This window comes from Xiphophorus hellerii, chromosome 4 (genome assembly GCF_003331165.1).
Source record: "Xiphophorus hellerii strain 12219 chromosome 4, Xiphophorus_hellerii-4.1, whole genome shotgun sequence".
NCBI lineage: Eukaryota > Metazoa > Chordata > Actinopteri > Cyprinodontiformes > Poeciliidae > Xiphophorus > Xiphophorus hellerii.
The window spans coordinates 22,147,432-22,172,595 of record NC_045675.1 but is presented as its reverse complement, the minus strand read 5'-3'; the positions used below and the strand labels follow the sequence as shown (position 1 = coordinate 22,172,595).

General features: G+C 34.5%; 1 protein-coding gene across 2 annotated transcripts in view; it reads left to right on the top strand.

The window, feature by feature from the left end:
- The first annotated feature begins 3,063 nt into the window (after positions 1 to 3,063).
- Positions 3,064 to 25,164, top strand: part of LOC116719126 (protein diaphanous homolog 3-like) — a 168,245-nt gene continuing 146,144 nt past the window's right edge. Inside the window, exons 1-7 of one of the 2 annotated variants that reach the window (XM_032561518.1) lie at positions 3,064 to 3,622; positions 6,865 to 6,897; positions 7,373 to 7,555; positions 8,877 to 8,981; positions 14,094 to 14,224; positions 22,691 to 22,765; positions 22,838 to 22,907. In XM_032561518.1, coding sequence (XP_032417409.1) covers positions 3,503 to 3,622; positions 6,865 to 6,897; positions 7,373 to 7,555; positions 8,877 to 8,981; positions 14,094 to 14,224; positions 22,691 to 22,765; positions 22,838 to 22,907 — 717 coding nt within the window. In that variant the 5' untranslated portion in view covers positions 3,064 to 3,502. The remainder of the gene's footprint in view (positions 3,623 to 6,864; positions 6,898 to 7,372; positions 7,556 to 8,876; positions 8,982 to 14,093; positions 14,225 to 22,690; positions 22,766 to 22,837; positions 22,908 to 25,164) is intronic. The other variant, XM_032561519.1, reaches the window with a different exon arrangement.

Sequence of the window (25,164 nt, the reverse complement as noted above, 5' to 3'; positions counted from 1 at the left end):
AAGTAATATTGAGTATTAGTATCTTTTTTCACTGAAACCTGTCAGGTATTAAAGACAAAAAATTTAATTTGTAATAGATGAATGTTATATAAACACATCTGGTTGTTTATACAAATGTATCTGATTTTTTATATTCTCAATTGAAAAATCAGAATGGCAGCCTCTGACTTAAGAATCACAGCAAAATAGAGCAAAGACACACAAAATATGTAAAGGAGAAATCAAACTAATGCTTCAATATAAACAAAGAAAAGAAGAAAGAAGGAAAATATAAACATTTACTGAATAGAAATATCTGCAAAAAGCATCGGTAAACAATACTGGATCCCCGGATTTCAGAGTTCTGAAAGTTCACCCCGTTTGTGCACCAATGGCAAAATGAAATCAACACCCTTTGGCATGAATAAATGACCGTTATGTTTTGCTTCAGGTAGTCTAACATTTTTAACTATAATGTTCAACTAGAATCATGTCATCTTTTGAAGAAAGCTTTTTTTTCTAATTTATGTATATGATATGTCTGTACTTCTGTTTTGGAAACAAAAACCTCAAAAGAAAAAACTGCCTGCAATCCAGAATCAGAGAGGATTTTGATTCAGGCATAATGAAAATGCTTAATCCAAAGCATCAAGCTGTATATTTTCAAAAGGCACTATTAAACTAACAAACATGATTAATCAGAATGCATGCTCAAATTAATGAAGATAACCACCTTCAAGCAGGAATCATACATTTTTAAAATTATTCCACATTTTTGCATAAAGAAATTAAATGTTAAAAGTTTTCTATAGCTGTGATAAGAGTATGGAGTATGCCCATCTTCTGTCATGGTTTAATCCAGCTGCAAACGAAAACTAAAAATCATGCTCTGGTTATGTAATGTACAGCTAAAAACAGACGATGGCAGTATAGGCACACTAAACGGAAACTTGTTTTCCATTCTGATTCCCCCAGCGATAACATTTGATCACAATGACAATAAAGCTTATGGCGAGCATTCCTTTTTTTAGGTAAGAGTCTTTATGCTTAATTTTGAAAGATTGTTTTTAAAACTCAAGGAAAAATTACTATTTCACACAAACCAAACAGTATTTACCATTGTTTCATAGCATTCTCCAATATCAACTCGAGACTTTTTAAATGTTTTCCATTATGACAAAGCGTCGTACATTGTGGGGGGTGGGAGGGTTGTAGTTTGTTTTTTGGTTTCTTGAAAATAGTAAAACTATTTAAAATATTTTTTATATCATGTTGACCACAATATATAAAAAATAAAAAATAAAATAAAGCCCACCTAATTAAAAAAAAATAAAAAATAGAAAAAGCAAATTAAAAGATGGATCTGAAATCTATTTGGAATATTTTCTCAAATAGCCTTAATCAATGTTATTACCATGCCAGAAACTTTGAAATTCAAATTCTTTGACTCTTAAAGTGTTTGTGTATATCACCCTGTGGCAACCAATTAGAATGGCTCGATCAGTGTCAAAGAAAATAAAGGCTCAGGTTTGCCCAGACGAAGAGCGTTAACATATTGCTGGAAGTCCTTTGGATGGCCTTCATGTTATTTAAAATCTTTGAAGATAACAAGGCTTTGAGAAGCTTAATCCAAGGAGCTTCAAATCTGATGTCATGGCTGAAGGTTTCATTCATTTGAGTTAGACTTAGAGCTGATCCTTGTACAAAGGGGTGACATTAGTATTCAGAATTCATGTGCTAAATTCATTTTCTGAAAATCTTGCTGATGCTTGGACAAATACCTTTCATTTATTCATGAGTGAGAATTTTGTTTGAACCTTTTCCCTTTTTACAGAATGAAAAAGCTAATGGAAGCATAAGTACTCAGAGTCATTACTGGACTTTGAAGACTTATATTTGAAATACAAAAGCAAATTTCATAAATAAACACACAGTTTGAAGCTATTGTATTTTATGTTGTGATTTGGAGTTATTTTTCATGTTTTTCTCAATTAATGTTTTCATTATTATTAATCACCGTAGATAAACTAAACAAGAAGATGTCCCTGTTCCCTAAAATACCTTTATGGCTTTCAACAAATTGCTGTTGTGTTTAAAGGTTTTAGTTTTAACTTGGGAAAAATATGCATGAAAATATAAAATAAGAACACAATGTAAAATATGGGCTGAAAAGGAGAGTGTTATGGAAGGAAAACAAATGATTATATTCCACAAAGACTGGTAACAATTTAACATATGTAATACACTAAATAAAAGGACACTGCAGAGGTTAGTGAGGGGAGATGAGAATGTCATTGCAATATCCCGACCCTTCGGCATCTGTTTCAGAGTCGTCGCATGGATAGGGCGCTGAAGACTGTCAAAGTCTCCTCACAGCTTTTCCATAAACTTTTTGAACCAAATGATTCTGCCACATCAAAAGCCTAACCTCAAAACTCTTACACAGCTTTCTTCTTTAAGCTGCTGAAGGTGCTATAGTACAGTTGAGATTATCCATTTAATATATTTAATTTATTTGCACTTTTCCCTCGTGTTTTCTATAATCTATCTTTCCAACAATTGTTCACAATAATCTGTTGCACATTGTTGTTTTTAATTGTCATTTTAATCAGTATAAAAGTGAATGACAAAAACTGATTTGATTTATTATACCTGCAAAGGAACACAGATGAAAATGAGCTTTCACATCTAAAAAAAAAAACATCATGAAAAAAGATATGTAGTCCCTTTTTAATGAATAAACTGGAAACAATCAAAACATACCCAAGAATGATATAACTTATTTTAGAAAACAAATTCTTATTTAATTTAACTAGCAAATCCATTAGGAGAAAACAGATGTGGTGCCTTAAAAACACAACATAAAGCAAAACATAAAGAAGGTTAAACCAAGCGCCACCTATGGGAGACAGAGTAACTGCCCTAAAGTTACGAAAGAAAGATTGACAGTTCGCCGCGGCCAATAAATTTAATTTTTTAGCTTTAAAAGTTTTCAGCTACACCAATCAGAAGCCGCAAATGCAAAATCTCGTATTCTATTGGTTAGGTTGAACATACGGAAATGACGTTTTACAGCGCGGGTCTGTCAAAAACTATCAGCCGCTACTCTGTAATATTTTCCAGGAAGCGCCTCAAACCTCGCTTGTAATGAGTCTGTATTTTCTTATTAATGGGCAAATGTAAAGGATCTGCAACACACTGTTGTGTTTTTTGCAACTATTTCCTGGTATTGTAATCTTAAGCGTTACGTGACAGTTCTTAAATTGGATTAGCACTGAGTTAAGCCAGTGTAAAATAATGGATGTAGCCTACTTTTTCCTTAGCTAGGCTGATAGCTGGAACTTGGTGCTAACTACGTTAACCTTTGGAGTTCTCTGTTTTACTAACTTAGTGGTAGAAATATGCCTCGTTTGCTGAATAACTCATAATTTGCTAGAAACACCTGTGTGATTCCTGACGTTACAGACATTCAGTAACTTCCTACAGTACTCCAACCAGTTCAAGGAGACGAAATTTAGTTAACATGGAAAGCCACAGCCAAAGGTTTGAGTCCACCACAGGGCGAGACAGTAAGCATCAAAAGAAGAAAGGTTCTCACAACAGCACGTCCGGGTTTGATGAAGGAGACCGCAAACCAAAGTTTGTAAGTACAAAATGAATAAATAGAAGGGTTCAATTTGTTCTAGCTCTGTGGGAAATAAAGTAAATATGGGTCAGACTGAGACAAACTGAGATCATTTCTCAATCTAACGTCAGACTTGTTTTGTTAGTGACAGGAAAAAACTAAATCACCAGCAAAAAACAATAACAAAGGGTGTTAATGGCATCTATTATGTGTGTTTTGACTTTGTTTTAAATGTTTGTAAAGAACATATTTTTTTAATTTAGTTCAATGTCTTTTTATTTAGTTAACATTAAAAAAATTGTTTTAATAATGAACACAAAACCAGATGCACAAAACAACAGGTCAGGAAGAAGACACCTGCAAGAAATATTTTCTTTTTATAGACCTTTCCTGGCTCACACATGTGAATTATCATATTTAAGATGGCAAAATTTTGTATTTTCCTGAATTGTCCATTTTAAATGTGACCTTGGCTGTTTTTTTGACTTTGTTGTTGCATGTAAGGACTCGAAAGTTAAAATTAGCACCGGGGTTTAGCCAGCCCTAATCCATGTGTTTCCTGCTACTACAAACCAATCAAGGCTCTGTCTGCTTCCATTCACTAGGGAGATGTTAGTGTCTAGACAAATCGTCATAGTTGTTGGCAGGCGGTGGGGGTAGGGGTGGTGTTTATTGTTGCACACATGTGACGGCCTTGTAGCCAGGAAAGTTGTTTATCACACAAATTTTGTTAATTTCTTTTTGACCCCAGTGTTTTGACTGCGTGAGTGCAAGTCAATGTCATGGCCAAATTCAGAGAGTCTAGTCCAGTCCCATCTAGTCAGCTAAAGGAAACGTACTGACCCTCTGTGATTGGGGTTTCCTGGGGATGTAAGAGGGGCTGCGAAGTCAGGTTGGTAGACTGACCTTGAATATAATTACATACAGTAGAAAGAAAGCGATTCATTAAGTTTTTTGATAGTGCTTTATTCTATTCTATTTAGTTTACAGAAACTGTCTGACATTTATGTATAGAAATGGCCTAAATCAGGAGTGTTGAAAAGGGATCGCAATAGCGAGAAATAAAACATTACACAAGCTTGATAAAGTCTTTTCAGGGTCCATTTTTGTGTATCAAATCATGTTAAAACTTATAATAAAACAACTAAAGCTGCTAAAAAGCAAGAAGGTGAACTTTGTGGTCAAGAGTTTATATTCCAATAAATATACATAATAAAATAAATTGAACACTGTTAGATATGTAGTCAGTAGGATATGAAAAGATTGTATCTCATTTTTATTAAAGTACAAGTTATATTGAAGTGAACTTTGAATTTGGAATAAGTGACATGTACCTTGTATTATATTGCAATATATTGTGGAATTTATTGTATTAACGATAAAAGCTAAAAAAAATAAATAAAACGTACACATTTAGAAATTCATCAAAGTCCCCTCACTGGTCAATTTGTTTCTGGATCAGACAATATGACAAAAAAAATTAAATGTATGTATGAATACTAAATAATGCCACTTACATTTAGTTATTACACAATCATAACTTTTTAAAGCAAAAACAGCATTTATTGATGACCTCTTGGCAAGGTCGGTGGAAAAATAGTTCAGTGTTTCAGAAAAAAGAAAAATCCCACTCATGTTTCCAGTATTTGCTGTTTGCAAGCATCAATAATTTGATTTTGTTGTCATCACAGGATAACGGTAATTTATATATCATAAGGTATTTATCCACCTGGTAAAAATGTACTTACTTAAAAAGAAAAAAGATTTTTGTAATTTTGCCATTTAATTTCTAAATGAAATGGCTAGACAGATGTTAAGAAGAAATGCTACAGTAATTTGAGCAGGTTTCAGCCTTATCAGTGGATAAGTGATTTTATACCAAATCTGCATTAATTTTAACTTAGTCTAGATCATTTTAGACTCCTTTACAACACTTTCAGTACTCAAAAAGCATATACTAGCGACCAAATATGGATATTTATGCTCTTTTCCTATTTTATTCTTGAGCCTAACAAAAATATTTAGAGATGATTTTGAATACATTTCACTGAAAATATTTTATATTTTTTGTTATTTTATTAGAATAGTTTTTCAGAGCACATGCAGCTTCCCACGATGTCTTCAGAATAGCATAAAATGCAACACATAAAAAAGAATGTCTGTGTCAATTTCCATATAAAGCACTTTATAAATAATCAAGAATTTCTCTTAAGAGTGAAACAGATATTATCCACTGACATTATCTACAGATCTTATTTAACTCTGCAAAGGTCTGAAAATAAGCTGTGTCCCCTTTTGATCTCACTGTGAGAGAGGGCTGACTGACAAACCTGCCCATCAAGCTTATTGTTCAATATTTTTTAAGAAAATAAGATTGAAATATTGAATGTGTATTGTGACCTTATATTATAATACCTGACTGTGTCAGTAATAAAATCTTTGTTGGCCAAAATTGGAATCAGCAGGCCGGCTTTTTTAATCAACCGCTCAATCAATCTTTATTTGTGGAGGACTATTACACACAATAAAGTGACCAAAGTGCTTCACAGGTAAAATTGGCAAAATAGTGAGATAAAATAAATTTTAAGATCTGTAATCGGCCAGAAAGCTGAATTTGGTGCACCTCTGGTAGTTAACAGTTTTGCCATCTTTCACTCATTTTGTATCCACAACACCTAATGTGATTTATTTGCCATATTCTCAGTGCTCAGGCCAGAATTAAACTCCTTAAGACCTTGCAACAGTCGGTTTGTTTGTGACAACAAACTTTTCAGTCTTCACTTTCAAAAGTTTTAGATTTGTTATTTGTCTGTCTCCAGGTGTGGATTAGCATTCATCATTTTCCACTAGCAATACCAAACTAGTTGGTCGTCAATTTGTCTTATCTGCTTTATCTGTCTCGCAGCTTCGCTCTTCTGTGCCACACAGTCGCTTACATAACAACACATTTCAAGGATTTTTTTTCATTCTCAGTACAAAATGGAGTGAACACATATTATGGGATTAGTCTCTGGTTTTATTATTTATTAAATGTCAGATAAAGGCTGCCAAGTGGCATAAAAATCGCAAGCTGAAGAGAGATTCTTATCCCTAATTTGAGATATTGCAACATTTTTTTGAGCTATTGTGAGTCCGATTGTGTCCTGCTGTTTAGAAGTGCAGCCTTCTAAACAGAAGGACATGGTTAGGAATATTTGCCTTCCAGAGGATGAAGTTGATTTATGTCCTGAATTCTTTCTTTGTTTTGCTCCCCATTATAGAACTTGGCCTTTAGAAACCTCACAGACGATGTGGTAAGATATGAGAAATTAGTACATGTTCTATTGTCAGACTGTGAACAATTTAACATAATCCTTTTTAAGACTAACTAATCCATTGATGTGAAGTGGAATTTAGTTTTTATTGTGATAGTTTAGATTTACTGACATCTGGGTGGAGACAGCTGCTTTTCTCACTAACAAATAATTTCCTTGTCAACTTTTCATTAAGGAGTAGAAAATGCTTTGCACTGTATTTGTCAAGCAGAGTCGGCTTGTCTTCATACAATTTATGCACAAATTAGTGCTGTTTGCCTATTGTTCAAATTTTGTCTTCTCTATGTAAGAATTTCTTAGGTGTGTTTATAATCTCTCATGTTTTGTTTACCTTCTCTTGCATTAATATATTATTTCTTTTCACACATGAACACTGAGGTGTGCTGAAGCGCATTCCAACTGGATCCAAAACATTCTTCTACTAAAAGAAATTATTTCTCTTTCTTTTCCACAGCTGGACAGATTTGCAAGTATTCGAATTCATGGCAGCAAAAAGGAGCGTCCACACCTAACGCTATCGAAACATAACTCCAATGACTGGTCCACTGCTTCAGCATCAACCCGCCATCATTTTGAGGATTTCTCTTCAAAGATCACCTCGGAAAAAGAGATCTTGGCTTTGTTTGAAAAGATGATGGTATGTCTTATCATTATGCTAACTTGCCTTAATTCTCTTTTTTTAATTTAAAGCATTCAAGCAAAGCCAGTTACAAAGTTATAAAAATATCAAAAAAATATTTTAAATGATTGCTCTATCCGAAGTTGATGTAGTGAAATCTTCATTTTCAGAAAAAAACTAAACATCTACAAGGTTTAAAACTCTGTAGTGCTTTATATTGTAAGGAAACAGACAACTTAGCTTGGTTTTAGTCCTGCCACATTGACATATCTGTACAATTGTTTTTTCCTTTAATTCTGTGAGCGCTGCTAACTCAGATGCAATCACAGCGAGTTGAGTCACTCGCTAAAACAAAGTGCAGTATGTGTATTAAAAATTTGAACATTTTGATTGTTTTAATTGGTTAATGCTTGAATCAAAGGCCAAGCTCTGTCCACTGTGTTCTTTTTGTTTTGTTTTGTTTTTGCTCTTTTTGAAAAATACCACTTTGGTGCAATGACTGCTGATTTAATGGGTTGCATCTGCACCGCTGAGTCTCTTCAAAAAAGCAACTTAATTAAAAAAGAGTAAATGAGATACAGGGATAAAAAAAGAAATAAAGCTGATGGCATTTTCCTTTCGGTGCACAGAATGTACATGCTTTGCATTGTGCAATCTTGAAAATATTTTCTAGTAAAAATGTATGTTAAAGGTCATCGTGAAATATCTACCTTGCATTACAATAACTTTTCAAAATATGACAATAAATGAACCAAAACAGTGCACATGCTATTAAGTGTGATTAAAAGTAGCTTTAGAATCTACATCGTCTCTTTTGGTTAGTCAAGACGTTGTCAATTAGAGAAGCTGGGTGAAGCAGGAAAATGATGTGAAACCCAATTAGAGCTTATGATTAATTTTTTCAATAATATCAGTAATTGGCAGGAAGGATTGTTTAGACCATGTTAGTTACTCTAATTAGGACCAAGCACTGCCATTAAGAGTCAAACTGGTAAGCACCCATTCAAACACCTGTACTGGCTGACATCGTCCCAACTTGCTTCAGATCACAAAGCATCTGTATTTATTCATAGCAAAAAGTGCCCTGGCAGAACAGAGAAATCATATATTTATAAACAAACTACATGCATATAACCCAAAGGAAACTTGATGCTGCTATTTCTATTTGCCTAACTCCATATCTTCTTTTCAACTGATAGACAAACTGTTTATTGTGTTAAAAACAGCTCCTCATATCATGTTACAACTTATGGTTTATGTGGTTTTAACAACAAAATTGTCATTTTGTTTGTGGCGGTTTGTATTTGTCTTTGAACAAACATCTCTCACTCTTTTTCAGGAGGACATGAACTTGAATGAGGACAAAAAGACTCCTTTGAGGGAAAAAGACCTTAATACAAAGCGAGAAATGGTCCTCCAGTATGTTTTTGCAGCCTCAAAAGCGGTGAGTTTTTTGGCTTACAAGTTTACTACCAAATGTATGTTTTCCATCTAGTTTGTCATGTCATTTTTTTATGTTTGAGGTATACAATTCAATTAGAAAGAAATCAAAAATGGACAATTTTCCTTTATTTGTCTGTGAACATTAATTGTCAGTTAATTGCCAAAAACAATTTCTACTGAGCAAGTGGAGCAAAACTGCCAATGTCCAACTGCTGGGATATGCCCTTTGAGTTTAATGAAAATTGTTATGGACATATTCTTTGATGCCTAAATAGGAACAATCTTGTAGTTCATTCATTTTCACTTGGATTTAAAACTGCTACCTCTATCAGTGAACCTGATGGGTGTTTTTTTTGTTGTATCTCTTGGTAAAAATACATTGAAGTTGATAAAAAATTGGCAATATCTGGTCAGACTTCAAAGAAAATCAGAAATTGGTGATGGCTGTATGGTGCAGTTTTTTTTTTAGCAGTTAACATCTGTTGGAACAGGATGATTACTGGTCAGAAAAGTCTATTATGTGGGTGCAAAGTAATAGCTTTGATGATCTTTAATCTTATGATTGTGCACCTCATCTTCAATGCTACTTATTCAAATGCATTATGGCCTGCATGCTGACTCCAGTAACGATATACAGTATATGGCGGGTTTAATGTTTGGCTAATTAGTAATGTGAACATTTTTACATGCAATGAGATCTTTTTACCATTTTAGAGGACTACCTTATGAACATAAATCAAATTCTAGATTATTTTTCATGAATTCAGTGAATTTATTCAATTTTTTTCTAGCTTTTATATGAAATCTTAAAATGCATTTGTTTTAGTTTCATCCTGTAAGGCAACAAAGGAAAAAAGTCAAATAACCTTTCACAAGGCACTGTTGTATGAATGTGGTACATGGCCCTCTTGAGAAACACTTTCCATGTGAGCTGTTACTCAAAATAATTGTTGACCTTGGACTGTGTGTATTGCAGTAGTTGACTTGAACTAACCAGTGTATCTCTCAACGACCCCTAGTTTGATTTTTTTTTCTGGAGTGCCCTTGCTGTGCAGGAAATTATGTTTTACTCAGTTTTGTCTTTGAAACACCAAGAATCTTCAGAGATCCCTTTAGTTTTGTCTCTCAGAGATCTTTGAAATTCAAGTCAGATTTTGCTGTTCTTATTTTCAAATTCTTATGGAGAAAAAAAATGCACGCAAGTTTTCATAACTTTACTGATTCATGCAAAAAAGTAATTACTCTGTAGATTGAACTTCATGGAGTGTTTATTTAGAGACCATCAGACCAACCCTTGCTTTGTGTTGTGCTTCAGGGAAGTGAAAGCTGGAGTACGAAATATTTTCCTGAAGCACAGAAAAATCTTTTGGAAAGGGTAGAAATGCATTTCAAAGTAGCAATATTGCTACTTTGAAATGCATAAATCTTATTTTCTATCCCAGTAAAAACATCACAACTGGCATAATTTAGTGTAGATTGTAAGGTATATTCTCATTTACCCTTTGAGAATCCCCCCCCCAAATTTTTTAAAAACAAACCAATATGAAGACAAACATAGATTTTGATTATACCGTATTAAAAAATATCTCGCTTCACTGATTTTCTTTTTTGTTGCAGTTTAATAACCGGTTCAAGGTTAATCTTCATGATCTTATTGCAATACTGATCACAAATAAGTACAGCAATAAGTACTTGTTCCTAAAATATTTCAGGGATACTGTATTGCCATTTAATATGATGCAAGTAACAAAACATGTACAGCAAAATTTTTGCCCTTATTTAAGGGCATGAAAATAAACACAAAAAATGAAACTTGTCAATATTTTTATTCTGTTTAAGTAAACAAACTTTCAATTCAAGAGGGAAGACATATGCAACTTCGCAAAAAATGCTTGCCTAAAAGATTTTATTTTCACTGTTCGAAGAGGAAAAAAAGGGAAATGAATATTTAGCAAATTGCCTTACCACTAAAACTTTTGCATATCTGTCAAAGATATTTTTCATCTACCTTGCAAATGTAGGTCAACACAATCTGTTGCAAAATTTTTACTATGCAAAGACTATGTGCACTTCTCTTTTCAGGCCTATTTGGAATTATGGCAGGTGTTTTATTTTATGAACTTCAAAATATGTTTATCTTTATGTGTAGAAAGCTGAAAAATCTAGTTACTGACAAGGCCTGCTTCTCTCAAAATAAAACATTTTTTTTGTAAGAAAAACCTCAAGGATAACAGCATGTAAAAAAAAACCCTCAAATGAAATCCTACAAGGCTTATTTTATGGTCAATGTCAGAATAATAATGACGTTATTTTAAGGGCATTATGAAGAAAGCTCATAGTCTACAGTGGAGGAAAAAAACACATTGTGACACATGTGAAATTGTCAAGTCTTCCCGCTTGCTCTTTTTAAAAAGTAAATTAAAAAAAGAGCCTCAAAAGACTGCTGATGCACTCACTAAAACCTTAGCCCTGGTGGAATTTCTACCTGAGGCGAATGAAAACGTGGTCTTCAATAGTCTTATGTTTTTAAGACAATTTTGGGTATATATTGTCCATTGCTTTGTGTGTTTTTTTTAAATTTATTTATTTTTAATGAAAACTAAATGTACATTTACATTTTAAAGTACTTTTTTTATGGACTGTTAAGTGTGCGTGCACATTATGACCACAAGTTAAACCTAAAGACCTTTTGTCTTGGGGTTTAGTTTGGGTGGTTAAAGTAGATGTGTTGTTCTTTGTATCAACTGGGCCCCAAGCATTCTCCACACAGGCAAAACACACTGAGAAATGTATTATTTGCAGTGGAAGTTACCCTATGCTCCCACAGCAGGTCAGGTCAAAGGATGCCCCTGTGAAGTGATGCCAAGCAGATATCCTTTAAAGTGAACCGAATGATATTTTGAGAACTTTTGAAGTTGCTTTCTTATTTCAAAATTATAACAAGCTTTTGTTTCTTGACATAGATTCCTTTGTCACTTCTTTTTGCTTTCTTCAAAAGCATATTTTGACATTTAAAAAAGTCAAACTTGAATGATTTATGGTTGTTGTAGAGGGGGGAAAGCTTATGCAGAACCATATAACCTATAAGAAGTGCTGTCTGTTGCTCAAAGTCACGTTTAAGCTTTTATTTTCTCTGCTGATTGCAAAATCATTATAAATGGATTGGCATTTATATCTTTACTGAGCACTTTTATTGCTATTCCTGTATATAAACTTAAAAATAAATATTTAAATAAAGGTTTGAAAATCATATAAATAGGGTAGCCAATGCAGCTTTCTGAAGTTCTACATACATGATGTCTTTTATCACCAATCTTGTTTGATCAACGTTGACAAATGAATTATGCCTTACCCACATCTGGCTCTAGAGTAATATATCTAGGGGGTTTCTATGGCTTATTTATTTATTTATTTATTTATTGAAGTGGGAGGCAGTAAGCAGGCTTTTTATTTAGTAAAAATACATTAACAAAACTTTGTGTAACCTTTCAAATGAAAGAATAACCATATTGTTTATCAAGACAAAATAAACAATAGGCTAATGACCTAAACAGTAACATTTAGGGGTGCACCAATTGCAGTTTTCTGGCCCATCGCTGATTACCAATTCCAATTTTGCCCTATAAAATTTTTTTGTCTGAAACATTGCTCAATATATCAAGAAAGTTGCTGAATTGGCAACAATGGGGTGACTATTGTTAACTGTAAATTAAGAAAATTGGCACCAATAAATTGGTACATCCCCATGAGCCACCAGAAAATCTTGACTAATTATTCTCAGATTAAGATAAGCATTAGCTCATAATGTTGCAGATGTCTAAGAAACTAATATTTCCAGTTATGGGTGCACCGATTTATGCTTTAGAGACAATCTTATCCTCCGATCTTATCTACCTCAATAAAAGTGTAAAATCAATCACTGTCTTCTGCTCTCTCACAAGAGAGGTTTGACTGATAGATCGGCCCGCCAGGTCATGTCTGCACGTTTGCAGTCAACAATAGTCACTCCACGGTTGCCAACTCAGCAACTTTCTTGCTATATTTAGTAACATTTCAGTAGGAAAAAAAAAAAAACATTGGCTAAAATCAAAATCGTGTCAGGCTTTTTAAAGAATGGTAATTGACAATTGGTAAGAAAACTGCAATCAATGCACTCCTATTTACGATCTTTGAATTCTACGTCTTTAAATTCAAAATCAGACAATGATGTGTGAAAAAGTGCAAGAGAAACAGAATGCTGCATTCTTTTTTTACTGAATATTTCAGCCATGGTCTGTTTTGGTACCATGCAAATTATTCATCTCCAAATGGCACAATATGCTGAGAGGACAGACAATAACATTAGAACAACAAAGCTTTGTGTGTCTGTGTCTCATACATTTTTGATTAAAATATGTTTGTTCTTTCTTCGTTGAAGTTTCTTGTATTGGATAGAGTACTCAGAAATTTATTCAAGATTAACAATGGTTCATAATAATAATATTCAAGAAAATTTTACTGAGTAAATGTAGCTAGTTCCTACCTATCCCTGAACATAGTACAAGAGTAGTATTCTTGCTAAAAAGCTTAATGTGAAATATCGGCAGATTAACCAGTCATCATTTAGCTAACATTATCTGCATCCAACAGCATTCTTCAGTTTTCTTGGTTTGTTTGGAAATAAACTGTGCAAAGATATTTACCTGTTGCTAGGTCTGACTGGTCTGCACACCATGAACGTTGGTACACTCATAGTGCATTTAAAGAAGCTTAAACACACTACCGCTTTTTAACAACTAATCAAACTGTTGTAATGGCTGAAAAAATGTGTAGGAGATAAAGGATATGAGAAATATGTAGAATATGTCCCCCTCGTGTTCCCCCGTCTGTTGCTGTGTGCCATACGTTTTGTGCATACTGCTGTTGCCAATGGGTGGTAAAGGATCTCACGCTAATATCATGGGTTGAACTGTGGTGCCAAATTCTTACCCACCAGGCCTGCCCACTGGCTGGCCATACCCATACAAGGACCAATTAATGTTAACTTAATGTCATAATTGGTTTTATTGTATTTTACTTTAAATTTGAGTAGACATATAAGGGATTTTCTTTTTCTTTTTCTTCAATTTTTCAGGGTAGCCTGAAGAAAAGCCATCAGATATCTCCGCAGGAATTCCTCAGTGAGCTGAAGTCAGGGGTGATGGACGAACGTCTTTTTGCCTGTCTAGACTCATTGCGAGTGTCCCTGACAAGCAACCCTGTGAGGTACAGATAAGATATTAAGGTCTAATAATGGTTACTAAAGTTCCCTCTTTAGTTAAGTCACTGTATATGTTGCCTGTTTTGTAATTATACATTTTAAAATGTGCTTTAATTCAGATTTTGCCTTTACATTTTAGTACTTTGTTTAAATTTATTCAAATGTTTAAATTGGAACTCTGAACTGCTTTATGGTCTTTCAGTTCCAACAGATCTTAATAAACTTGAATAAGGGACCTGAACTGTGTTAATGAGAGAGTTGGTCGCTATGCTTTTTGCTGTAATCGAGGCTCTTTCCTCTTTCCTTTCTGGCATTTCACATTAACTTTTAACATTAAGAATCATAGTCTTAATTATGACATGCATAGTTGAACTGTATTACTTAAAAACTTATCTTAGTTTAATGTATATGAGCTGTTTTTTCTCTCTCTTTGTTAAAGCGGCTATAAAAAAGGGCCTGCTTTCTAATGCGGCACATTAGGCATTAAAAGGTTCTATTCTTTGACACAAAATGTCTCATTTTCCTTAATCAAAAGTGAAGTAGCATTCAAAGGAGCTGGCTGCTTGTGTAAAAGTACTTTCACATATTTAGTTGGGCAATCCTGAGTTTGCACATCAATGATTTAGATAAACTAAATAGTTAACAGTTTAGTTTAGCGGTTTAAAAATCTATTCAGTGTTAAAAAGATCAGATTACATAATCTGATAACATAATGAAATTGCACTAATTTCTGAAATGTTTCCAACAATGTTGTTTTTTAGTTTGCAGGTTAACCTTCAAAGTGTTTCTAACTTGTTCGAGTGGTCTCGGCAAACTGAAACATTTAGGCCCAAATTAGTTTAGACACCTGGGAGATTACAAAATGTAAATCCTTTATAATAAAATACAACCTTTCTTAGTTTTCATTTACATTATAACAAAATGTCAAAAGTATTTTACACTATTTTCAATAATTAAGGCAAAGAGCCTTTATTGGCATTTCAGCAAATAAACACTTATCATTACTGACAGGCTTATTGCTTGTTTCCAGTGGCTTTTCAATAATTTATCTTTTGAGATGAGCTCCAAGTCCTTGAGGCTGAGCTTGCCATCACTTCAGTCTTTGGGTCTCTCCACAGATTTTGTGCCGGATACAAGTTGGCACGCTGACTGGGCAAATCCAAAACATTAATATTACTTCCTATCAGCAGAGACATGTTGGTAAAATTACAAGATTACTTTAAATCTAAATCTGAAATTGTCATGAATAATGCTGGGCTCAACTATTTCTACTTAATATGAAGCCATGTGTACAGAGAATGCTGCTTAACTCAAACAATATTCTTCAGTAACATCAACATATAAAAATACCAAGCTGTAATTGTGTCAAGTAACACAATAACACAGCAACATGCTGTTAGGTTATTGTTTTTTTTTAAGTTATTTTAAAGCCTTTCCAGTCTTTGTTTAGAGTCTTTCAGTTTAGTGGATAGATATTTCTAAATGTCTTCCTTCTTTTTTATGTTGCAGTAGTTTCAGTAAAAGTGACTGTCAGGAGAAATGTGGCTGGTAAGCTCTGGTGTTTGATGAAGGGACCACTGATCAGACTGTCAGACTCAAGCCTAATGACAAAAGTATGGACTAGATCATAAATCTGGCTTGGCTAGAAACGGCATCAACCTCTCACCTTCTAATAGCGCCATTAAAGTCCTGAGTTGCTGGATTGATTTGGAAGTAAAACCTTTTTGTCTGCCACAGTTTTTGGATGCTGATCAGTGTCACTTTCTTGGCAATGATGCAAACAGCTCCCAAGCATTTCCTCAGTGCAGTGTGTGTAGCCTGCAAGGGGAGGCAGGAGGATATATTTTCCCATCTGGATCTCTCTGGTAGAGCAGACCAACCTAAAGTTAATTTCATAATTCTGGCACTTGTCTGACTCTTTTATGCGTTACCTCAGCATCTTCAGTTCTCTGTCCCTTTTCATGAAAAGAGGCCACAGCTTTAACTTATAGGTTCAGCAAGGCCACACAATGTAATTGTATAAAATGGATTTGATAAATGGATCTGACAAAAATGTGGAAATTGGTTTTTGATACTGTATTATAACTGACCTTCATGTTTAAGGCTCCACAGTCATTTATTTTTAGTTTAGCTTCCACAAAGGTAAACACTCTTGTTTCTTACTTACATCATACCAAAAAACAAAACCTTGGAAGCCGTTTCTGCCTCACACTGCCATGAACTACAAATAATGAGGCATGCTTCCTATGCAGAAGGTATTTTTCTAAAGAACTTTTCATTTCAACATTTGTTACATATCCTGTGGAAATATTTCTTCTTTTGTTTTAGATTTTTAACATTGCTTTAACTTTAGCCTCCTGCTTTATCTCACTTTAAAGACCTATGCTCTCATTGAAACTGTATATTAGAAGTTAGTGTATTTCTGTTTTGTGGAGTGCAAAACTTTTGCTGACTTCTTAAAACTCTTAGGATTCTCCAGGGATTCTAGCTGACACACCTTAACAATAAAGTTAAACGGATAAGGCCTTTTCTTCAGCTCAAGACTATTTGCTTCTCAGGAAAGCTTGTCAACTCTTTGAGATGACAGCCTTAATTTTTTTCCAATATTATGCGCTTCACCAAACAACCTTATATTTGAGTGAAAATTATTTGTTTTTCTGATTATTATGTAGGTAGGAAATTAAAACATTTCAGTATCTCAGCTAGTGCTTACAATCTTTATAGTGATTAAAAGATTAGGAGGTCCATGGGAAAACCCAGACATCCCTCTCCTTGGCGACAGTTTCCTGGTCATACAAGAAGATACCATAATGTAACCAGGCCAGAAGGAACATATGAGGTCCTCCAGCCTGATCTTGGTCTCCCTTTGGGGATTCCTACCAGGATGACGGAGCCAGAAAACCTTCAAAATGATCTAAACATCCAATGATGATCTGCACTTCTGGTCTTATGAAATTAATTGAGCCAAATATTATAATATATGTTGCAAAATCAAAATAGTTGCAACATAAAAATATGCTATTTTCTCAATTTTCTGTTTGTTGGAAAAAAAACCCCCCAATATCATAGAATACATTAAATTTATTCAAGCTACTCATAGTGGTTATTATATTAACATAGATTTAATTGCAGAAAAAAATGCAGCTTTTACCTTTTTTATGCTTGTGTAATTATACAAAACGCTCGCATAATGGAACATTAGAAACCCTGAAGCTGGATATCACAAAAAATTATTGTACCATTTGTGAAGATACTGTAAGTGAAACTTTTTCCCTTTGTTTCCAAATTTTCTGAAACAATTATTTTTTACTGACTCAATAACTGTACTCGTTTTCCTTTCCTACACACTAAATAAAGAAGTGGGACAGCCCACATCCTTGCACTGAACATACAAAGCATTGTGTTTGGAGTAAGAATGAAGTGAAAGACTTTGCACAGAAATTAGATTTTTTGTAATTCGGCAATGAACAACACTGTTCTAAATCAGACCTCTTCAGGAAGGTTTACTATTAAAATTATCTTGGTGTTAAAGCACATACAAATTCTGTGTCTCCTCTTTGTCCTTCTAAGCGGCTGTGTGAACAACTCAATGTAAATCAGCAATGTATTTTCACAGCACTGTGATGAGTTGTGCTCAATATGGCTCCAGACCGAGGACTTTCAGGGAGAGAATGTAATTGAAGTTTTCTCATTGGGGATGTGGGAGGGCTGCCAGATGCTAGGAACTAATGAAACCCAAGGGCTGGCAGAGTATGTTTGATAAGCAAACTGAATATAAAATACTTTAGTTGTTTAGACAGGCTGTATGACAAATAAAAAAAAAACACCTAATTGCTCAAGGATTAACAGGCAGGAAGACATCACACAGATTTAGTTGTGTTTTATCCCTAAATTGGTCACCTGTGAATAATTCTGTAAGGCTCTGTTTGGCTGCCGTTCTTGTTTGGTCGATGTCCTTATTTGGAAATAACTAGCAAAACCATATTGGATAGACTGTAATGACTATTGATGGATTTTTTTCTGATCTGTCTAACAGATAATCTATTTGCATGGTTTCATATCTGCTACACTGGCATTTGCCAAATGAAATGTGTATAAACTATTGTGAACTTTAGTATAAAGTACACCAACCCCAGGCTTTTAGGATCATGTTCCTGCATGTTCTCAGTGTATTTGCGACCCAACTCTGCTGATTCAAATGGCTGAATTATCGTCTCAGCATCTGCTAAAAAAAATCATTGGTTGTTTGTCTTAGGTCTTTTGAACCAGAGAAACGGCTAAACCTCCCCCACCCCAAACTAGCCTTTGTGGGGTGTTTTTGAGTCCCAGTAATGCATGTATCCATCCATGCATCCATCCATTTTCTGTACACCCTTGTCCCTAGTGGGTTGGGGAGGGCTGCTGGTGCCTATCTCCAGCTAATGTTCCGGGCGAGAGGTGGGGTTCACCCTGGACAGGTCGCCATTCTGTCGCAGGGCAACACAGAAACAGACAGGACACACAACCATGCACAGGCACACTCACACCTAGGGAGAATTTAGAGAGACCAATTTACCTAACAGTCATGTTTTTGGACTGTGGGAGGAAGCAGGAGAACTCGGAGAGAACCCACGCATGCACAGAGAGAACATGCAAACTTCATGCAGAAAGACCCCAGGCCGGGAATCGAACCCAGGACCTTCTTACTGCAAGGCATGAAGCTCTATCAACTACTCTACCAAGAGCTCTACCAACTGTGCCACTGTGCAGCCCAATAATGCATGTAGTGGCTTTCAAATCCAAATTATTCACTGTTATTAAACTTTTTGATGTGAAACAAATGAAATTAGGACAAAAATCTTTTAGACTTTTTCCACTTATAGTTTTTCACATATCCTATACAATTGACCCAAAAACAAAGATTTATTGGTGTGGAACCATGTGTATTATTAATATTAGTAAATTTAAAATGAATACTGTACCTGGTAAAAGTTCAACACATCTATCAAATTTAGTGGAGCTCCACTGTGCACAGCCCTCTGCAGCTTATCCATAGACTTTTTATCTGGTTTACTTTGGTTGTTTACTGTCTTAATTTGGATGTGACTTTTTTTTATCTCACTGTAAAACTGAAAAATTAAACCCCTCTTCATCTTCATTTCGACCCAAAAAGTTTTGGGTCGAAATTAACTGGTGTTTGGATCTGGTTGTGATTTCATCTGCTTTGAAAAAAACTAAACAAAAAGGCCCTAGTTTCCCCGGAAGAAAAGGAAGCCCAGTTCATGATTGTACTATTGCTATGCTTTAGTGTCAGTATTGTGATCTTTTGCTGCTACACCATGCTGTTTTTGTGTCAAACGTGCATCTTTGAATTGTTGCCCTAACATCTATGTTTGATTTTAATCAAATTATTACAGATTTTACCACAAAGTTTTCAAAGATTTCAGCTAGGCTTTGGCGTTTTCTTAGGAGAGTCATTTTTTGGCTTCTGCCTTCATCTTCCTACCTCTTTGTCCAGACATATATGGAATGTAGGACATTGCTGTCTCATTTAGAACTTTCTAATCTTTACTACTTTACCTCTGGGTAGCCTTGATCACTAGTTTCTATCGAATCTTTTATCAGTTTTGGAGAAATTGAAGTTTTTGTAAAGTCACTTTTGTTCCACATTTCCTCTAGTTGTGGATGACTGTTTTTACTACCATGATATTCAGGTAATGCTATGGATTATTTTGTACCCATCTCCTGGCTGATACATTTGTTTAATAATAAGATCCTTTACAACCTCTCTGCAAACTGTGACCCACTAGGGCAGCTGAACTTTCTTTCAGGTTAAGACCTGTATTCAAGAAGATCAAATACTGAAATTGAAGAAAAAGGAGCAAAGAGCACAGTTATCTTAAGACATTTATGTAACCAGGTTATAGGCAGCTTTGCTATTTTTGGCATTTTTTCACAGGTCTCCTTTTTTCCAATTTAATTGTATATTATGTATATAACATTAAGGTTCTAAAAAAATCTGAATTGAAATTTTATCAACAATCTGCCAATTTGAAAGGGAGCGCTTTTGAGTTCCACTGCACATGCAGTGTTCAAAAAAGATTTGGAAAATTCTGTTGTGTGATTTTTTTTTTTTTAACTCCTCTTACACATTAAATAAATTTGCACAGTTTGCAGGTTCTGAAAACTTGCTTTATTTGTCTTTCCCCAGCTCTCTTTGACCTTCTGAAGAGAGAGAAGAGACACCCTCCTATTATAAATGGACTCTGCACAATTGTTCTTGCTACTGAAATCTTTTCTCAGGACATGGCAGAAAGCTATTACATTGCCGGTTTCTGACCTCCAAGATCTTCAAAATGTCTAACGGCTTAAAACTTCAAAAAGCTTTTGAAAGCCGATTTGTCACCTCGATCCCTTCCACTTTTCTCTAATGTGTTTCAAGGCAAATTTAAAATTTATAGCTGCAGATCCTGATGGTGTAGGCTTGTTGGTTTCCGCAGCAATAATTCCTTCCATAGATCATCGGATTATTTTTCTTTTGCTCTATGCCTCACCTACTGATGATGAAAAACTAACATGCAATTGCCCCTGAACTATGCATTTCAATGAAGTTGTTGCTGTGTACTCTATATAACCAGAATGGCCTGGGCCATGGCACATTCAAGAGTGAAAGCTGAATTGATTTTTTTTTCTTTCTTCTTTAACATGAAAGCCTCATTCCTCAGATTCCTTGGCAGCAGCTTTCACAATCTTCATCAAGGCTGTGACAGGTTTTGTCTACCTCTTCCCTCCTTTTTTGTTCTGACCCTGTAACACATTCATCCTCACTCAAAAATATCTCGAAGTTGCTCAATTCTAGTCTCCTTCTTGTCTTGTTTTTCTAAAGAAGGAATACAATTTACTTTATTCAGAACAATTTACTTTATTCAGAACACACTTCAAATTCTTAAAGGACGATTAAAGAATTTGTTTACAATTTATGTCCTTAGCACACCTAAGCTAGTAGATAAAGTTTCCCACTGGATTCCTGTTATTGCAACAAACATTTTTAAATAATAGTGTTTCATCATCTATTTAGGCTCACAATTTTTAAATCACATTTCCATTAATATAGATGAAACAATAGAGCAACAAAAAACAGACAGATATACCTCATGGGCACACCATAGCTTTTATCTCATCTCAAGAAATTCAATTCAGCTTACAGCTTCTCTTTCCATCTTTCCACCTTGAGAATTTTGTTGATTTGATGCTTGAAAGCATGCTATGCTGCTGGTTAATTAAATGATCATGAGTGAATGCTAATGTTCAAAGCTTATATCCAGGTTTATTTGAGGGAGGTGAAGGCACTAAAAATTTTGTATTTATTTCCATTTTCACATTCTGAATGTAAAACGTTCTTTGATTATAAATGTTATACTAAAATCTGGAAGTTTTTGCTGCTTTTGTCTGACTGTAATTTACTATTATGTTGGAAATTAAATTATTAAAAAATCAGTATGATTTGAATGTTGGAGACTAAATCAAATCAGTGGTTCATAGGATTTAAAAGGACTCCTTACGAGTTAAGGTCAGAGATATACTGAAGAGAAAAGCTGGAGAAAATAAACCAACCTTAGATTTAGTTTTATTGTCTTTACTAACTTCAGTGTTTATTCTTAGATACACTTTGTCTCTGACAGATATAGCTTTCAGCAAGAAAATACATCTATATTAGATGTTAGTTCTGTTCTTTCAGTATTACTCTTTAATAAAAGGTATTACTCACTAAAACTCCCTAAGGCCCATTTTCTCCAAGATGTGTCCATAAGTTCAAACAATGTGGAGCACACAAAGACAGCCTTCATACAGGTAATTTGATACATCTTTTTTTTGAGGGAGAGGCTTGTCTGACAATTGTCAAAGGGTACCTTCTATAAGAATTGAAATCGTCCCTTTGCCCAAAACTGCTTTCACTGCATATTATCACTATTAGGATCACTATTAACTAGGTATTGGTGATCCAATACCTAGCCCCTGAACTATGCAGGGGCTAGTTCAGGGGCCCCTGAAACATCTGGTAGCCTTGATCACCAGTTTCTATCGAATCTTTTATCAGTTTTGGAGAAATTGAAGTTTTTGTAAAGTCACTTTTGTGCAAAATTAATTTTGCAATCTAAAGAAAGATTCAATGATTATTAGTTTTAAAATATTGTTAAGGCTATTTTTATTTCATAGAAAAATATTTATGTTGCATCATAAAGTTCTGGACTCTTTCAGTGTGCCTTCGCTTTGTTGTTTCCCCCTGTCTGAACTGATTTAGTGAAGCCTTTTTTTTCTCAGGCAAGAACTGCAACATTTATAACTGCTGCCTTTCTTCTCAGCACAGAGTTTGGATTTCTGCTTGTTTTTGTGTCTAAAAACTTTGCACGGTGGTTGATGAGTATGAAATTGCTCTTGTCAGATGTCAGTCTCAAGCTGTTGTGGTATTGATTTATTGTATTCTTTTCCAGTTGGGTGCAGAGCTTTGGGCATGAGGGCCTTGGACTACTATTGGACATTTTGGAGAGGTTGCTTTTCAAGAAACAGTAAGTTTATATTCAGTTCGTTTTTTCTGTAGTGGGCTATATATCCTCATCTTTATTGTGTCATGTCCACAGGCCGGAGAAGATTGACAAAAAAAACCAACATAAAATTGTCCAGTGTCTCAAAGCCTTCATGAACAATAAGGTAATGTCAGTTTTCCACCCTTTCCTCTTGAAGCTACAAATGATTTAATAAATTGCTAATACTGCAATGAAATGGTTCAACCATTAAGGTAATAACATTTTACCAGTGACTGTCAATCAAACACATGAACTTGTTACCATGTTCTCTTGGACTATAGCACATACCACTATGTCAAACGTCAGCCATGGATGCCACTGTTCCACAACTTTAGATGCGTCTCTTTGTCATCATAACTCAGTCACATTACCTGGATTATGTAGAGTTCCTGAGAGCATGAGAAGTTAATTCAGTCATTTGATTCATGTGTCTTGGACTTGTGACATTGCAGAATACCAGCTCTCAAGGCCTAGACTTTGACACTCTTTCACTAAGTGATCTGCCTACCAAATGCCCATCACAGTAATCAAATAATATTTATGCATATGTTAGATCAATAATTTGCATATATAAAATAATAATGTTCTAAATAGAAAATATGTGCAATAAACACTGCATTACATGTATTCTTGAATTATTTAATATGATATCTATTTAATGTGTCTGTTTTTGATGAGCAAACTTGAGAGGTAAGAAACCTAAAACTATTACACTTTAAAGTTTCTTATTTTTCTTTTTTCCCCAAAGCTGCATTAACCTAATAACTTATGTTTGGTTTTATTACATTTTAGATGGGTGAAAAATATTACGTTACTGGTAGATATTAAATTATTTATGTTATGCCTGTACAAAGTTTACTAATTATTTATATATTATTCATTGTTGTATCAAAACTAATGATTTTTGGTTGAATTGCTTCATTTAAGATCTCAATGAAAGTATAAAAGCTATAAAACTGATTTTTTAAATATATATTTATTCGTTTTTACATTTTTAAAAAAGATGCAAAATATGATCCCTTGAGTGTCATATTGAATCAGCCACAGTGTTCTATTGTGAACACTATTTTATAAAGCCTTTTTTCTCTGCCGTTAATTCATAAGTTACTACAGAGAAAAAAAAATCCTCATATGAAGCTAAAAGCCAGCAGAGACAGATATACAACCCCTCTGGCATAAATTTTGCTGTAGGGTCCCTTGTAATCCTGCGTCTCAACAGGCGCCAGACACCAGCATTTACCCGTAGGCCTTTCTGTAAGCCCAGACCTTTCCTGGGCTGGAGAGGCATCTTGGGACAGCAGGTACCCACTATGCCAAGAAGACAGGTGTTCTCTACCAGCTGTCTGTTGAACCTGTTTTTTTTTCTTCTTGCTTCATCTGTCAATTCCCATTTTTGCAAATTTTCTGTTTTTCTAAACAGTTTTATAATAATGTTCTAAAAGTTACATTAAAAAAGTGTGCTTTGAAGAGTACAACATTTTTTTCTTTTTTTTTAACTAGTTTAAGACTTTTTTCACAAAATATAATTCCTTTTCTGTACTATGTATTTAAAATATGGTATATCCAACAACATTGACTACTTTGCTCTTTCAGAGCTACAGAGGGATAGTTCAGTTTTACAATCCATTTTAGATCTTGAAAGTCAAGAATTGTAGACAGTTCCTGGATTAAAGGACTAAATTAATACTAGAGTTGTGGTTTATACATGGTTGACTTGCAGCAACCTATTAGGAAAATGACAAATTAGGATGACTGCAAAATTGTGTAATTTCTGTGCCATTATTTTTTGTCATTTACTTTTCTTCGAAATTTACAAGGCTCATGTACAGCTTATTGCACAAATACATTACCTGGCCAAAAAGGTTCCCAGCTGGATGTAACAAAATAAATGGTTACAAGCCCTTTATTGGATAATCACTGCATAGGTGGTTATCTTTATGGCAACAAGTTATTTAACCCCAACTGATGCGATGAGTAGCCTCTCATTTCTTAATCAAGCATGTTGACAGACACAACTTGTGGTCGCTAAAACATTTTAGTCTGTTTTAGAAGAGTCAGCTCATTGGCATCGAACAAGCAGAGGGGACATCTGCATTTAGTAATGCAGACATTACTAAAACATGGTTTAGGAACTGTCCAATGTATTATTAAAAACCGAAAGGAAGGTGGGGAACCGATGTCTTCAAGGAAAAAAATCATGAATGGCCATGATAGACAAACACTTAAACATTTGCTAAAATTGAAGAAAATAACAAAAGAACTCAAAGCTATGCATCATGGAAAGATTAAAGGCATTTTCACACGAAGAATGCAAAAGTAAATCAAGGAACTTTGACTTAACAGTTGTGTAGCCATAAGAAAACCACTAATAAGTGAGGCTA